Here is a 16,647-nt window from a genome sequence, read left to right as displayed (position 1 = left end):
GTGACCAAGAAGTGACAGAAGATCAGACTCAAGGAGACAGACACAGGGTTGGACTGTGACAGCAGCTGGTTGCAGGCAATAGCCTGACAATTGACTGTGAAGGAAAACCCAAAGTAGAGCTGTCCAAGCAGACAATGAGAGGCAACCACTGTAGCTGGCTGGCAAGAGAACAAGGAAAGGCCCCTAAGGAAAGGCCCCTAATGAGACCACTGATGAGGGAGCTGAACCCTGACTGTTGTATCACAGCACTTCCAGTGATCCCTACAGTTAGGTCAGTTACAGTGGGTTGGTTTTAGCCCAGTTCCTTGTAGACATACCTATATCACAAAATTCACTACAATCTTTGGCAATGCCGTCCCAGCATACAGCCTACATCAGTATACAACAACAAAACAGCGAGTTTTCTGTCTGAAATCTTCCTCTATGGCAACAAGAAATTCCTTTTACAATGAGAGAGAGTCTTTCCTTTGCAGAAGTTTACTAACTTGAAGTGCCACCAAAAATAATCCAGTCACAGCAAATGGCACACACTTCATTCCGGTTTTAGCACTGCGCACTAATCACTGGTTTTGTGCATTCAGAGCTCTTCCTACCTTTTCCATGTTGGGGACCAAGGAAAGTTAATCATTTGTCCTCACTCCTCTTCACTCCCAGAGTTTGGGGGCTCAGACAAAATGAGATTAAGGTCCCAAGAACAATCTCATTTTGATTTTGTGAAACCCAGGCCACATGTGTTTTTGTCCACCACTACGGACATCATAGAATTCAAAGGCCAGTAGTCTGACCTCCTGATATCACCGGCCACTTGACACTATCCAGCACCTGCATGCTAAACCCAGCAATCAAAATGAGACCGAAATATTACAGCCCAAAGAAGACTAGACTATTATATGCCACAGGCAGAGAATGTGCATGACTGGCCACCATTCTGGATGCCTATGCCAGGCTCAGGGAGATGTTATCATTAGGGTCTTTAAGACCCACTTTAAAAATGTGAATTGCCACATTTGTAGTAATTATTACATTTGTTACATACCAGAGAGACAATTTGCCACATATAAACTAAGGCAACATCCATATGGGTCAGAGTCCAATGCCTTTACTCACCTTGAGTAGCACCTTACTTCAAGAGCTGTCTCATTGACTTCAAATGAGACAACTAGTGGAGTAAGGGACTATTCAACACGAGCAAGGGTGACACAATCTGACCCTTTGTGTTTTGTGCCATAATTCCAGACTTTGCCCTGGTCTTGGTTTATAGCAGGTTGTATTTTTATATCCGGAGGCAGTGCATTAGATATGAAGATGTGTGCATAGCCTGTCACAGTGCATTGTTAACATTAGTAGTTAAGCACATGCTGCATAAAATGCTAGATTGGCTGTTCTCAAATGCCTTTAAACTTTGGTATTTATATACCAAACTTCTTCACACATGTTAAGGTCACTAGACTTCATAAATCGGAATCAATTTAGGTCCTCCTGTCCCGAGTCTGTCAAAGGACATTGGCACTATCCCAGGATTTTAGAATTGCTCCAGGATTTTATCTCCTGAACAGCAGTGCTGATTGAAAGTTACCACAGTAAGTTTAAACAAAAAACATCTCATTGATCAGAAACATAGCAACTAAATGGGAAAGGTGCATTTATATGAGAGAATAAGAAAAACACTTATATCTTTCCCAGTTAATAAATGTTAAATTTAAAAAGAAAAGTTATTTTTACATCAAAACTGAAACACCACATTGAGCAGAAAACTAAATATAAAGTAATGAAGCTTGAAACTGACTCTTCAAGATAATTGAACCGTATAGGACAAAACCAGATTTTTTTTGTTTTTATATATATATATATATATATATATATATATATATATATATATATATACATACACACATACACACACACACACAAATTCAGATCTGTGAATGACAATGTATTATTTATGGACACTTTAAATATTTACCCTCTCTTTAAGCACTAAAATATCAGCTCATGAATTTCTAAGACTCTGTACATAACCTTGTTAGACAGGAAATTGCTTTTCTGGTTTCTACTACCACTACCCGAGGCAGATATTGCAACCACAATGTTTAGTCATTAGCTTCCCTGACTATGTAGATTGGGGATGATAAAAAACGTGATACTTTAACCATGTTTTGTCAAGGACAAGCTGCACACATTATCTAACTAGACAGATAAATTGCAAGCAAAGACACTCCTGAAAGCAGCTCTGTCCCTGTGCATTTACACTGTATGTGGATAAGGAATTGATTTAAGGTGATTCTTATAACAAACAGTGGAGATGGAAGTACACAACATATCTAACATACCATTAAAGCAAGCAATATGAAGCCCACGTCCAAAACCTAAGACATTTGTTTCTAATGCATGTAGAATCATGCTTATTTTCACTCTACACATAGTGTTGCTACCAGGTGAAAAGGAACCACACAAACAAATATCCGAGATATCTAATGGTTAGAGCACTAGCTTGGGACTCAGGAGATTAGGGTTCAATTCCCTGCTCATCTACAGGTTTCTGGTGTGTCTTTGGGGAAATCAACTAGTCTTTCTGTGCCTCACTTCCCCGTCTGTAAAATGGGGATAACGACACTTCCTTACCTCACAGGAGTGTTGTGAGGATGAATACATTAAAGCTTGTGACTCACTCAGGTACTACGGTAATGGAAGCTATGTGAAGACCTTAGATAAATAGTTTCATAGAGCTTCAGGCCAGAAGAAATCATTAGATCATCTAGTCTGACCTCCTGTTTATCACATGCCATTAAATTCAACCTAAATTGAGCCTAATGACTGCAGTTAAACAAAAACATTTTACTCCTCAGGAGAGTATACAGATGTGTACCACAGACAGATAATAGGAAAGACTGAGGCACAACCAATGCCCGAAGCCCTATGATGGCAAGGAATTGAGTAGATGAAATATATCCAGATGATCCTAGCAGCAATTCACAACCCACATTGTAGAGGAAGATGAAACATAGCCAAGGTCCCTGACAATCTAACCTGGGAAAATTCCTTTCTGATCCCAAATCCGGCAACCAGTTAGATCCTGAGCATGTGAGCAAGAGACACCAGCCAGCCATTTAAAACACAGTTTTTTCTGTACCGCCTTATATCACTGGCCTAGCCCACTCTCACTAGCTATGGCAGATCTCTGATGCTTCAGAGGAAGGAGGATAAAAAATCCCCAACAAAACTCAAAACCAGAGATTATAATTGTGCACTGGGGCAAAAAATTCCTTCCTAACTTCTGCTGGAAGCCCTGAAACAGGAGATTACATTATAACCATTATCATCATACAGAACTACAAGTGTTATGAGCATGTTGGATTTATCTTTAATAACTTTAAGACTGCTGGTTTGTGGATACCTTTCAGTATCAGCAGTATCATGCCAAGGGTTAAACAAAACCAGCATAAACATGAAAACACAAAAACAAAATAAAATAAAATGACCATCCTTATCTTTCAAAGAGTTCAAGTGATTAGAAACCTGCCATTAATGGCATTTGGGATAACCACAGGAGCAGTACACTGTGTGAACTGCTATTGAGAGAGGTGACTGACCTGCATTTAAATATAGGTCAAATAACTGGGGTTATGCTCTGCTCATACTAGAGTAAAAGAGTACAAGAAATGGAACATTTAACATGGCCAAATAGAAATGTAATTAGAAATTAGCAAAAATATTTGAATAATTCCCCAATATTTGCCTTCTCTAATGTTAAATGTGAATCTACAAAGCAATAAACTCTAAAGAACTTGTTCTCTTCTTCAGGTGTAAATCTATAAAATACTGAGCATTGGAAACTGCCAAATTACAACTAAAACATCATACCATAATACACCTCTACCCCGATATAACGCGACCCGATATAACATGAATTTGGATATAACGTGGTAAAGCAGTGCGCGGGTGGGGGAGGCAGAGGGCTGCACACTCCGGTGGATCAAAGCATGTTCGATATAACGCAGTTTCACCTATAACACTGTCATAAACAGATGGTTAAGGGTTAACGTCTCTCTTACCTGTAAAGGGTTAAGAAACTCAGTAGACCTGGCTGACACCTGACCAGAGGACCAATGGGGGGACAAGATACTTTCAAATCTTGGTGGAGGGAAGTCTTTGTTTGTGCTGTTTGTTTTGTTTGTTGTTCGCTCTTGGGGCTAAGAGGGACCAGACATGCACCCCAGGTTTCCCCAATCTTTCTGAAACAGTCTCTCACGTTCAAAATAGTAAGTACTAGCTAGAAAAGGCAGATTAATCTTATGTTTGTTTTCTTAACTTGCAAATGTGTATTTTGCTGGAAGGAGTTTTACCTCTGTTTGCTGTAACTTGGAATATCAGGCTAGGGGGGAGGGAGTCCTTCTAGGCTATATAAATCTGACTACCTTGTAAACATTTTCCATCCTGATTTTACAGAGATAATTAAAGAAAAAAAAAAGTAAAAATTAAAAGCTCTCTTTTTTAAGGACTTGACTGATTTTTTTCCCTTGTTTAAGACCCAAGGGGATTGGGTCTGAACTCACCAGGGATTGGTGGGAGGAAAGGGGGGGGTGTTAATTCCTCTCTGTTTTAAGATCCAAGGAGTTTGGATCAGTGGAGCCTCTCAGGGTAGCCCAGGGAGGGGGAAAGGAGGGGGGATGGTTTATATCTCCTGGTTTTAAGACTCAAGAGGTTTGGGTCTTGGGGGAACAGAAAGTGTGCCAAACACCATATTTTGACTGGTGGCGGCGCTATCAGATCTAAGCTAGGAATTAAGCTTAGAAGTGTTCATGCAGGTCCCCACTTTTGGACGCTAAAGTTCAAAGTGGGAAAAATACCTTGACAAACACGGTAAGATATTTTGGCTCCCGAGGACAGCGTTCTATTGAGGTAGAGGTGTATTAAAACACAAAGCCCTGACTGCATTGCCTAAGGACTGTCATTTTGTCTTCTGGATGCTATCTGGTGTATTTTTGTCTGCACTTTATTGTCTGGTTAGTCAAAAACGGCAAGATCTTTGGGATAGGGACTATCTCTACCTCTCTGTTCTGTATAGCATCACGTACATTGATGGCACTCAAACAAATATATAATAAAGCCTATAACAATAATCATATTACAAGCAGGGCTACAGAATGCAAGCTTTTTGTTTCCTACAATTAACATGGGGACTGGGAATATGTCTACACTGCAATGAAAGCCCAGGCATAGATGAGACATACTTCCTGATACTGAGGGGAACAATCTAAAGGGGGAGGACATGTGATTGTCCCATGCATCTCCTCTGCCCAGTGACCTGCCCCGCCCCAGCCCTATGCCCAGCCAGGGGTCACCACGCTCTTCCTACTCCCCCCAGTTACCTGTGAGTGGGAGGGGCTCTGTCCTCCTCCTGCTGCACCTTCATCCCAGCACATTTGGCTGCTCTCCCTGGCAGTCGGGCCCAGGCGGGGAATGGAACAGAGCTGCTTCTCAAGTGCTGAAGCTGGCTGCTCTGGGTCGCTGACTCTTTGCAGCTCAGTGGCTCCCTGAGAGAGAGCCTGGTTGGGGAGGTGGCAGCAGTGAGCCACCCTGCCTGCCCAGGCCTGGTTGCTGGGGACAAGGGCCAAGCAAGCCAGAGTCCCCACTCCCCGGGGCATGTTTCCAGCTCTCTCGGCCTCTGTCTCCGGCAGCCTAGCCTGGGCGGGCAGGGTGACTCCTCTCCCTCCACCCCTCTGCCCTTCAGGCCAAGCAGAAATCGGGCGGGGGCACTTGACCCCGCATGCCCCCCCTACTCATCACTAGGAGCCCAGGATTAGTGGGACTTGAGTCAGCTGACCTGTATTAGGGAACTCTGTGCTTGAGCATCTACATTGTATTTTAACCCTATGTTAAGACTTTTCTAACCTGTGCTACAACCTTGGGCTCTGACATCCACACTGCAGTGTACAGACCCAAGACAAAGTAACCACATCCCAGCATCCTCCCTTTCCCCCAAAAATGTGGTTACTCTAGCCCTAGGACTGCTGTGCACTGCAGAAAAACTTTATGGCCTGCCCTGCACATTACCAGCAAGCGGCATCCTTTGCAAAAGGCTTGATCGGTTCACTCTCCATTGCAAATCCAGGAGGCTTTCTGATAGTGTGCCTGCAGATCAGTGATCAGAGAAGAATGGGTTAATGTTGACCTGAGCTGCTGCCATTTGCAAAGGGCTTCCGTTTTCAGTAGAATGGACTGCAGATTGTTAGGACAGAGAGGACTAAGGAAGTTGTTCCACAGAACTCTGGGATACTTCTGGCTGACACCAGGGACCTGAATCAAGCAGGGCTGCATCTAAAATGCAAAGCAAAAGGGCTCAGACTCAGATCCCAGCTTAACTCAAGCTTGGGCCTTCCAGCCCTGCAGAGTCCTGGGATCCTGGGTCCAAGCCCTGGATTAGTGCAATTGCAGTGTAGACACATGGAGGGTTAGGCTTGAGCCCAGGCTCAAGCATGGACTTACGTTGCACTGTAGACATACCCCAAGAGTTTCCTCTCACCAGTTAAGATACCAGGGGATTGCCACAGACTTCAGTGGAGTAACAATGATTTACTCTGGCCTGAAAGGAAAATCAGCCCATTTTTTTTGTTAACTATTGTAGTGCTTTGCCGTCCAATGAAAATTGATGAAAACAATGACCAAGATGCCTTTTATCTTGACACTGTATTTTCACATAAGTATTCTTTTGGTAATTGTATTACTTTGTTTACCTAGGATCGGTGGATTACCTACAGTTTGAGACCACTGATCTACCTAGTTTAGTATTCGGCCTCAAGCAGTGGCCAATGGCTAAATGTTTCAAAGAAAAGTGAAAAACACATACAGTAACAGAGCAATGCTGCAATGTTTCAGTTTGACATATAGAATATCACCTTTCAAATATTTCTCTTTAAACAAGTAACTTACAGGATCAGAAGGCCCACAGAAGTCTCTGAATACTTTTTGAGGATCAAGCTGCCTGATCTCTAGTGCTATACAAGGCCCTGAGCACAGTTCTGTAACCATCTCCTGGAAGAGGAAAAGATTAAAACAAATTTCAGTTTGTTAGTGTGTTATCGAGATTGTATTTCACATCAAAGTTGGATCCAAACACAAAGAAGAAATTAATTATTAGGAAATGTTGGGGGAAACAGCAAGAAGAAATGGCAGAGGGTATAACCAGCATCCTTAGTTGAGAGAATTTAGCCATATTTTGTTATTCAGGTTCACAACATGGAGGATAAGTTGGATCTCTAATTTCTTCAGGATGCCCAAGTACCAGTAGTTGCCAAAGTACATTTATTTCTCTGCATTTAGCCTGAGGTTGCAACCTTTTCATTCCTCACATGGATCTTTCTACAGAGAGCCATAGTTTTGTCACCTTCAGACTAAGTTACTGCAACCTGCTGTACTTGGGGTTAAACCTGAAGAACATTTAGGCTATGTCTACAATGGCACTTTCGTTGCTAAAAAATTGTTGCTTAGGGGTGTGAAAAAAAAACATACTCCATACGACAAAAGTTTTAGTGACGAAAAGCGCTGGTGTGGACAGCGCTTCGTCCGTGAAAGCCGTGCTCCCAGCGACGAAGCTACCACCCCTCATTGGAGGTGGTTTTATTCTGTAGCTGGAAGAGCGCTCTCCCGGTGATAAAGAGTGACCACACAGCGCACCTCACCATTGTAAGGTGCATAGTGTAGAAATAGCCTTAGAATCTTCAGCTGGTTCAGAATGGAGCAACCTATTTACTTAGCAGCATTTCCCACAGGGGACACGTTAAACCTGACCTACGTAGTCTGTATAAACTAAGTTGTCAGTTTTAGCTGACAAAAGCTTACATCATGCTTTAGGTCCTACCTCCCTTAGACACTGTCTCTTTCTTTAAGGATAGTCTTAATTTGGGGAGGTGAGTTTTAACTATAGACACTGGTGCCAATTTCTAGTTTGCTAACAAGATAAATAGGGGTTCTTGTGATCATTTAGTCTGACCTCCCGCATAACACAGACCATAGATTGTGTGTGCACCTAGAGCTCTGGGCAGACACTTTTTAAACAAATCAAATGAAAGGAATTGAAACGGATGGGGAAAAGGGAAGACAGGAATAGGAAATGGGCAAAGGTGGTGAGAACAGGCTAAGATGTCACCATTCTGGCATTCAGCAATGAGCTGCTCATAGGTTAACCCAGAGACAACCAGAGAATAAGAAAGAAAAGAGTAACAAGGAGATGAGGCAGGTGGCAGAAAAACCTGGATCATACCTATCCCAGCATGTAAGAATTAAGATTAAATGCGAAGAGAATTAAATTCAAATGCTATGTTTCCAGAATGAGAGCAACTTCCCAATGAGATGCCTTTTGAGATCACTGATGAAATCTGCCCCACTGAAGTCAATAGAAGGCTCCCTTTGACATTAATGGGGCCAGGATTTCACCCCAGAACTTTTATTATAGGGTGTTCACAGGAAGACAAGCACTCAACAAGGGGTGAGATTATTCCAAATTCCTAGGTTGCGTTATGAGGCACAAGGTTGAAGACCAGATGCCTTCAGCTATAGTGCAATGCTAGATGGTATTACTGCTATGAAACAAGCTCTAGTGCAGCTGCTTCCAAAGTTCATTGGTTCATATACCACCTTCTTAAACAATGGCTGTGAAGTGAATGGATGGAACATCAAGCTCGCCTATCACCATTTGGGAATCCCTGCTCTAGCAGTACACAGCATAATGGCACATCCCAAACAGTGTAACTGTGTTTACAAAGTGATCATTTGTGGTTTGTTTTTTTCTAACAGTTATCTAAGGACTCCTGCCCTAGGCAGTTAGAGGAAACACCAGCAAAGCTGGAATCTTTGGCAACTATTTCAATTTCTCCTTTCATGACGGACCATTTTGTAGTTGTATGCCAAGCTCACTTCTGAATGACCGATGATGATTCCTAGGAAATGAGGACAAGACCTTTGAAAAGGAAATTGGGATTTGCATATGAAACAACTTCTGCCCTGATATTTCACCAGTCATGATGATTATTTTCAAGTCATTACAAAAATAAAATTAAAAAAACCCCAAACACCACAACAGGATGGAAAGCCCTAGAGACTGGAGTCACATATATGGAGATCATATCCTGACTTAGGTCCTCCTCCTTCTTCCCTCCTTGCTCCTTTCAGTTTCCTAGCACTGGCACTACCTCACTGCTCTTGGTGGAAGTGTCTTCTCTTACCATCTGGACTAGAGTTCCTGTATCTCTCTACCTCACAGAAGACCAGACCTCCACCTGGGGAAATCCCGTTTCCTTCACTTGAGTGCTCCAGGCACAGAGGGCTTGCAGGAGGTCTTAACTCAAAATTTTAGCTTCAAATCAGGGTGGATTAAAAAAAAATAAAAAATCGGATTTTTTTTTTATTTAAGTTGGATTTTTTTGATAAAATGCTTTTTTTGATGGAAAAAATCTATCTAAAGATATAGAAGGGTCTGGTGGCACCTTTAAGACTAACAGATTTATTTGGGCATAAGCTTTCGTGAGTAAAAAAAAACAAACCCACTTCTTCAGATGCATGGAGTGAAAATTACAGATACAGGCATAAATATACTGGCACATGATCCACTCCCAATAAGTGATGAGGAGGTGTCAATACCCAGAGAGGGAAAACTGCTTTTGTAGTGAGCCAGTCACATAAACACCATCTTATACTGGAAACCTACTGACCACTACACTTACCTACATGCCTCCAGCTTCCATCCAGGACACATCACTCAATCCATTGTCTACAGCCAAGCCCTAAGATACAACCGCATTTGCTCTAATCCCTCAGACAAACACCTACGAGATTTTTATCAAGCATTCTTAAAACTACAAATACCCACCTGGGGAAGTGAGGAAACAGATTGATGATCTCTCACTCTCACAGACCTTGGAAGGCAGGCCAGTCCCCACTTACAGACAGAGCCCCAACCTGAAGTAACTACTCACCAGCAACTACACACCACACCACAGAAACATTAACATAGGAACTAATCCCTGTAACAAACCCTCTTGCCTTCTCTGTCTGCATATCTACTCTAGCAACACCATCAGAGGACCCAACCACATCAGCCACATCATCAGGGGCTCATTCATCTGCACATCTACTACTGTGATATATGCCAACATGTGCCAGCAATGCCTCTCTGCCATGCACATTGGCCAAACCGGACAGCTTTTACATAAAAGAATAAATGGACACAAATCAGACATTAGAACGGCAACATACAGAAGCCAGTAGGAGAACACTTCAACAACAGATTTAAACGTAGCCATCCTTCAACAAAAAAACTTCAAAAACAGACTTCAAAGAGAAACTGCAGAGCTACAATTCATTTGCAAACTTAACATCATCATTTTGGGCTTGAATAGGGACTGGCTCACTACAAAAGCAATTTTCCCTCTCTGGGTGCTGACCCTTCCTCATCAATTATTGGGAGTGGACCTGTCAACACTGGTTCTCCACTTGTAAGCTAACTCCCTTCTCTTCATGTGCCAGTATATTTATGCCTGTATCTGTAATTTTCACTCCATGCATCTGAAGTGGGGTTTCTTATCCACAAAAGCTTATGCCCAGATAAATCTGTTAGTCTTTAAGGTGCCACCAGACTCCTCATTGTTTTTGTGGATACAGACTAAGACGGCTACCCCTCTGACATCTAAAGACAGTTTTAATTAAGATACATTACAGCTCAAAGATATCTCATTATGGAATAGAGATTATAAATTCTAATTCTAGAGTATGAGACAATATATTTATATAATTGTTAAAAGTTTTGTCAATGAGTTCCAATAGTTCATGAATTAGGGACCCAATCTTATCGGGTTCCAGGGGCTTCTGTATAGATTATTTAGGTTAATCTTTTTATCTACCCAATGGGTCTCAGTGCTCAGTCTAGAAGATACCATCAGAGATGCTTAGTTTTGCAGTTCTCAAACTGTGGATGTGTGTCTCCAGAGATAACATGCTTGTTAACAGCAAAAACATTTTTAAATAAATAAATAAATAAATAAAATATCCAGCGGTGAGAAACAACAGACCTCAGCACTATTGTCCCTCTAAAAATGTGTACACAGAGTCAATCTCTTTCCTCTCTCTAAAAGTGCAAAGTTTCAAAAAGTTCAATGAATAGAATTTTGGGGGCAGAATAGATCTGGACAAGGAGAAGTCTGGAGATAAATGTGAGAAGGGAGGGACAGACAATAGAAACCAAAGTGAAACTGTTTGAGCAGCATATTCCAGAAGTCTTGAGGTCTTTCTGAGTGTAGCCTTCATTGATCTGATATCTACCACATCATTCTCTCACTAGAAAGGAATACCTATAATGTCAGCAGGCCATAAGAGAGACCCATTTTGGGAATGTTTTAATGAAGTTCCTCTACCTGTGGGTAAGATAGGCATGTGTGCAAAATGCAAACAGTGCAACAAAGAAATGCAAGGCCTGATTGCCCGAATGAAACAATATCATGAGAAGTGTTCCTTCTCAGGAGGAAGCTGCATTGAAGATGATGAAAGGAACATGTCTGAATATGCAGGATCTTCAGGTTGGTAAACTTTTTTATGTCATATTTCTTTCTTAAGGACTGCCTGTCTTCCTTCTAGACCATTCTTGAATTCTCCTGCTTGATCAAAAAATATAGTTGTTACTCTATGGTACTATCACTTTAGATGCAGTTGTGATAAAAGATAAATAGCTGAAATAGGCAGATCTTCCTTTTACAATTTCACCTTTAAAGTAGTACTGAGTGTCAGTGAATGCAATGAGTAATACTAAATGAGCAGTATGGTAATAATAATTAAACAACTGCATTGACTTATTTTGTTTAGGAGAATCCATCCTCAACCTACAGGATTCTGAAGACTCTCCACCTTCAAGATCACCATCATTTTATATAGTTTAAGAGTTATCTGCCAAAGATAGCGTTTCAGTTACATCATGTATGTCACAGTCACAGTATATCACCTGCAGCAAAAAAAAAAATTTTTTTTCCACCATCCAAAAACAACCATAGATAAGTTTGTGATAAGAATCAGGATATTACAAAAAGAGGTAACTGATGAAAAAATTTCCTGGTTTGTTTATGCAACAAACTCTCCTTCCGTATGATTGAGAACTCACACTTCATTAACATGGTTCAGTCATTAAGACCAGGGTACAGTCCACCCAACAGAGCAGATGTCACAGGCAAACAGCTGGATAAAGTATATGAAAGAGAAATTGAGCAGTGTGCAAAAGGTCTAGAGGATAAAATTGTTAACCTGAGTCTTGATGGGTGGAGCAATGTCCACAATGATCCTGTCGTATGTGCTGGTATGACAACAGAAAAAGGGAATGTCTTTCTTACAGAAACAATTGATACATCAGGAAATGCACACACAGCAGAATGCTTACAAGAAGTAGCTGTAAAAGCTATAACAAACTGTGAAAAAAAATTCAAATGTCTAGTATGCAGCTTGGTCACAGACAATTCTGCAAATGTATCTAAGACGAGAAGAAATTATTTAGAAGAGAGTCCCAAGCTAACAACATACAGTTGCAGTGGTCATTTGATGCACCTCCTAGCCAAAGATTTCAGTGTTCCAGAAATAAAGGTTAATATTGTTGAAATTGCAAAATACTTCTGTAACAACCACTTTGCAGCAGCTGCTCTGAAAAAAGTGGGAGGAACCAAGCTAACTCTCCCACAAGACGTGCGATGGAAAGCAGTAGTGGACTGTTTTGAGCACTAGATCAAGAATTGACCTAATCTGATGACATTTTGTGAACAAAATCATGAAAAAATAGATAGCACTATCACAGCCAAAGTTCTCAACATTGGGCTTAAGAGAAATGTTGAACACATGCAGAGTACCCTGAAGCCTATATCTGCAGCCTTGAACAAAATGCGGGGAAATTGCTGTTTTATTGCTGACTCTGTTGAAATTTGGAAGGAACTGAGTGAGATCTTAAAAAGAGAAATATGCAAGGACAGTGTTAAATTACAAGCATTAAAAAAAACGAATTGCACAAGCACTATCGCCAGCTCATTTTCTTGCAAATATTCTCAATACTCGGTACCAGGGTCAAACCTTAACTGCAGAAGGAAGAGTTGGTAATGAGATGGACATCCAGCAATCATCCCTCCATAATGCCAACTATAATGAACTTCAGAGGTAAGGGTGAACCATTCAAGAAATATGTTTGCTGATGATGATTTAAAGAGAGTCTCACCAGTGAACTGGTGAAAGTCACTGAAGCACTTGGATTCAGAGACAGAAGTGATAATCTCACTTTTAACAGCAGTAGCACTCCCTGAAGCATAAAAGTCAAATGGCCAGACCTCTTTGGAGTACTGGTACCTTAATCTATATAATTTACATACTTCACAGGGACATTGTAAGTCTCTTTTCATTACTGTTTGCACAGTGCACTGAAATCCTCAAAGGGAGGGTGTTGCAGAAATACAAAGTCACGTTATTATATTCCCATTGGTCCACAAGCACCCAGGAAGCCTTCAGCGCCAGTGCTCAAAGGCACTACAACGTACACAGACATCAGACCCCACTGAGGTTACAATATGCCTATCGGACCACACCGATTTCACAGAGATTCAAAAGACAGATCAACTTACATATGACATTAACCACCCAATCATAAAAATACTCAAACACCCCAGGACCCACTGAGGAGAAAGGAATAAATACATGCAGAGTTTCTAGGCCAAACCACTTTTGAAATAGGCCATTCAACAATACAAAACTAGCCATTACACCAGCTCTACTAAAGTGAAATAGCTCAGTTCTGTTTTTCCAATCTGTTCTATTTCATAAATATCTTGGCTCAATGGTCCTCCACTTTTTCCACAAAAAGTTCTCCTGTTTCAGAGAATACATGAGGTTTTTCAGATGGATTGGTTCATTCTGGACCAACTCAGGGAGTGTTCAAAATCAGACTCCTGATAACTCTAGTCACAATCCTAAGTACAGAGAGAGATGACCACCTCTCCTTAATTGCTATCTTATTTTTTAGTAGATTCTTTTCTAGTTGATACTTACAGTGTATTCAGCAACAACACCTTTGTAAATCTCATAGAATTCTTCCACATTCGCACGTTCCATGTTGAACTATGAAAAGGAAAAGGGTGAAAATGTTAGCCGAACTGTCTCAGGAGAAAAATCAAGCAAGCATTTAGCATACTCTTTATTTACCCCATAAAGTATTTTGATGGGATAGGAAGGAAGGCTTTGAAGGATTCTTTTGCTGATGATGCACGAGGCAGATAGGTTCCAGATAATTCTTCAATAGCCCAGCAAGCCCATACAGCTAAGCAGTAAATATTGTATTTTCTCCATGAAGTTGGCAGATGCCACTTAAAGATAAATCAGGAGCAGGATGGATTCAATAAAACCATTTTTACACAGTTCCTTTTCTGACCATAACTGTACTCTAAATTCCAAATTCGATTAGAAAGCCCAGAACGTCAGCTTGCACTAATTGTTTCCATTAATGGAGTCTCAATGAGCAAGCAAATAGGCCAAGGAGGCTGAACTACCTTCTGAATTCTAGTGTCTGTCCTTCCAGGTCAGAATTGAGGCATATTAGCATGGGTTATGTGGAGGAAATGTTTGCTTTGCTTTTTCCCACGTTGAAACTGCTTTGTGGCCAAATAGATTATTTCAGTCTCAAAGGCTTTCACAGATATTAAGAGTGAGATTTTCAAAATCCCTTAGGTTACTTTGAAAATCCTATCTTAAATTCACACTAAATGTTATATAAAAAAAACTTCTAAGCAGAGTATTATTAATACCTAGCACTTTTCATGAGTAGATCTCAAAGTGCTTTATAAAAGACGTCAGTATTATTACTGCCATTTTACAGATGAAGAAATTGAGGCATAGAGAGGCAAAGTGACTTGGACTTGTCCAAGAACCCCAATCAGCAACACACCAACCATAAATTTAAAAGAAAAAAATCCCAGTGTTGACAACCCTGACACCACATCTACAAAAATAACTGTCTCCTCAAAAAAATGAAAACACAAAATGAAAACAATTCTCCCCCCAAATCCTGCAACAACCATATCACCGAATCAAACAAAGAAACAAAAACATAGCCCCAAACAGTTCTGATCCTAAAAAAGGGAGAGGCACCAGAGACTCCATGATGTCCTCTAGGGACTCTGTTATTGCTGTTGATTTTATGTGGAGGGCACTCACATACTACGATGAGAGGTAGCAGTATAAAATCTTAAGACAGAGACTCATTCTGGATCACAGATGTACATAGAAGTGCCAGGCTTCAAACATTCTTTCCAATACATCTTTAATTTGACAGTCCACGTTCCTATGCTGAGATTTTTTTTCAATTAAAAGAAAGTGGCAATCATGCAACTTTGCTCCAGATCCAGTTAAAATGGGAAATGGAAACATATGAAATGCAAGAAGATACTTACCAACTGCAAAGCCGAGATTTCAAAACCCCCATCGAGGATGGCTTTTATGATCTTTCCAGTTAGCCCTTTGGAGATACAAACACACATTCACAAATGAATTAACGAAATTTACAATATATAGGTATAGCAGGTACTTCATATACTACCTGTTTTCTTGTCAAAACACAGCATTTATGTTATCTCTATAAAGCTGAAATATGCAGCAGAGCAGAATTCAGATATCCTAACCTTTCTGAAATCCTTTGGAAGTGATTCTCCAAGTGAGTTTTCATTCAGTTGTTGAAATAACATTTGCAGCAACGTATGAATAATGTGATTGGTGAAATTCTGGCCATATTGAAGTCAATGTCAAAACTCTCATTGACTTCATCCTATATTTGCACCCAAAACTCCATTTATATAAACATCCATTTAAAATATTTAGATTGCAAGTGCCTCAGGATAGGGACTGTCTACTACTCTGTGTGAATACAGCACAATGGGGCCCTACTCTTGGTTAGTCCCTAGGCACAACTGTAACAAACATGATTAATTGTGTACAAAAGCTCATCTCTGATGTAACTCCAGGGACGTCCATGAAGGTATAACAGAGAAAAATATGGTCCCATACCTTTTTGGAGTTCATTCTTGAAAACATTTACTATTCAGTATACCTACCCATCAACAAACCCACTGAAGTGGGGTGGGATGGGACTTGTGTTCACAGGATCAGGCTCTTTGAGAAACTATGTCAGTCTAGCATACAATGCAACAGTAGTCAGAACTTAGTAGAAACACTGTATCCACAGGATAACCCAGCCTGTGCTCCAGAACTTCCTGCAACTCTCAGGAGCACTTCATGTAGTTCTAGGGGTTTCCAGACATTTGTTCAAGAGCAAGCAGAGATGATCATAGAGATGTCCCCATACTGAAGACCAAATCATGTACTGGGAACTTGAAGTAAATGAACTGGTGCTCCCAGGATTTCTTCTTGTTGTTCCAAGAAGGCATAGGGAATGGGAAAGAAGAGAGAGTGGAGAATGCCTCCCATTTTTTTCTAGTAGCCTTCTTAGGGGCAGGGGAGGGAGAGGACAAGGTGTGTAGCCACAGAATAACCACACTGAGACATCCTGCCATTGTGTGTGATGTTTGTATTGAGGTATTGTTATTTCTTTAGATGAGTATACTGTAGCACACTATGGTGATGGATACA

General features: G+C 40.8%; 1 protein-coding gene across 4 annotated transcripts in view; it reads right to left on the bottom strand.

Annotated features, from left to right (window-relative positions):
- NME7 (NME/NM23 family member 7) overlaps positions 1-16,647 on the bottom strand; it is a 190,729-nt gene that overhangs the window by 68,180 nt on the left and 105,902 nt on the right. For 3 of the 4 annotated variants that reach the window (XM_050960370.1, XM_050960357.1, XM_050960377.1), the window contains 3 exons: positions 15,456-15,520; positions 14,059-14,127; positions 6,931-7,032 (listed from right to left, as the gene is read on the bottom strand). In XM_050960370.1, the coding sequence (XP_050816327.1) occupies positions 6,931-7,032; positions 14,059-14,127; positions 15,456-15,520 (236 nt within the window). The remainder of the gene's footprint in view (positions 1-6,930; positions 7,033-14,058; positions 14,128-15,455; positions 15,521-16,647) is intronic. The other variant, XM_050960364.1, reaches the window with a different exon arrangement.

Source organism: Gopherus flavomarginatus, chromosome 1 (genome assembly GCF_025201925.1).
Source record: "Gopherus flavomarginatus isolate rGopFla2 chromosome 1, rGopFla2.mat.asm, whole genome shotgun sequence".
Classification (NCBI taxonomy): domain Eukaryota; kingdom Metazoa; phylum Chordata; order Testudines; family Testudinidae; genus Gopherus; species Gopherus flavomarginatus.
The sequence above is the reverse complement of the archived record's forward strand: the minus strand, read 5'-3'. Positions and strand labels throughout refer to the sequence as shown.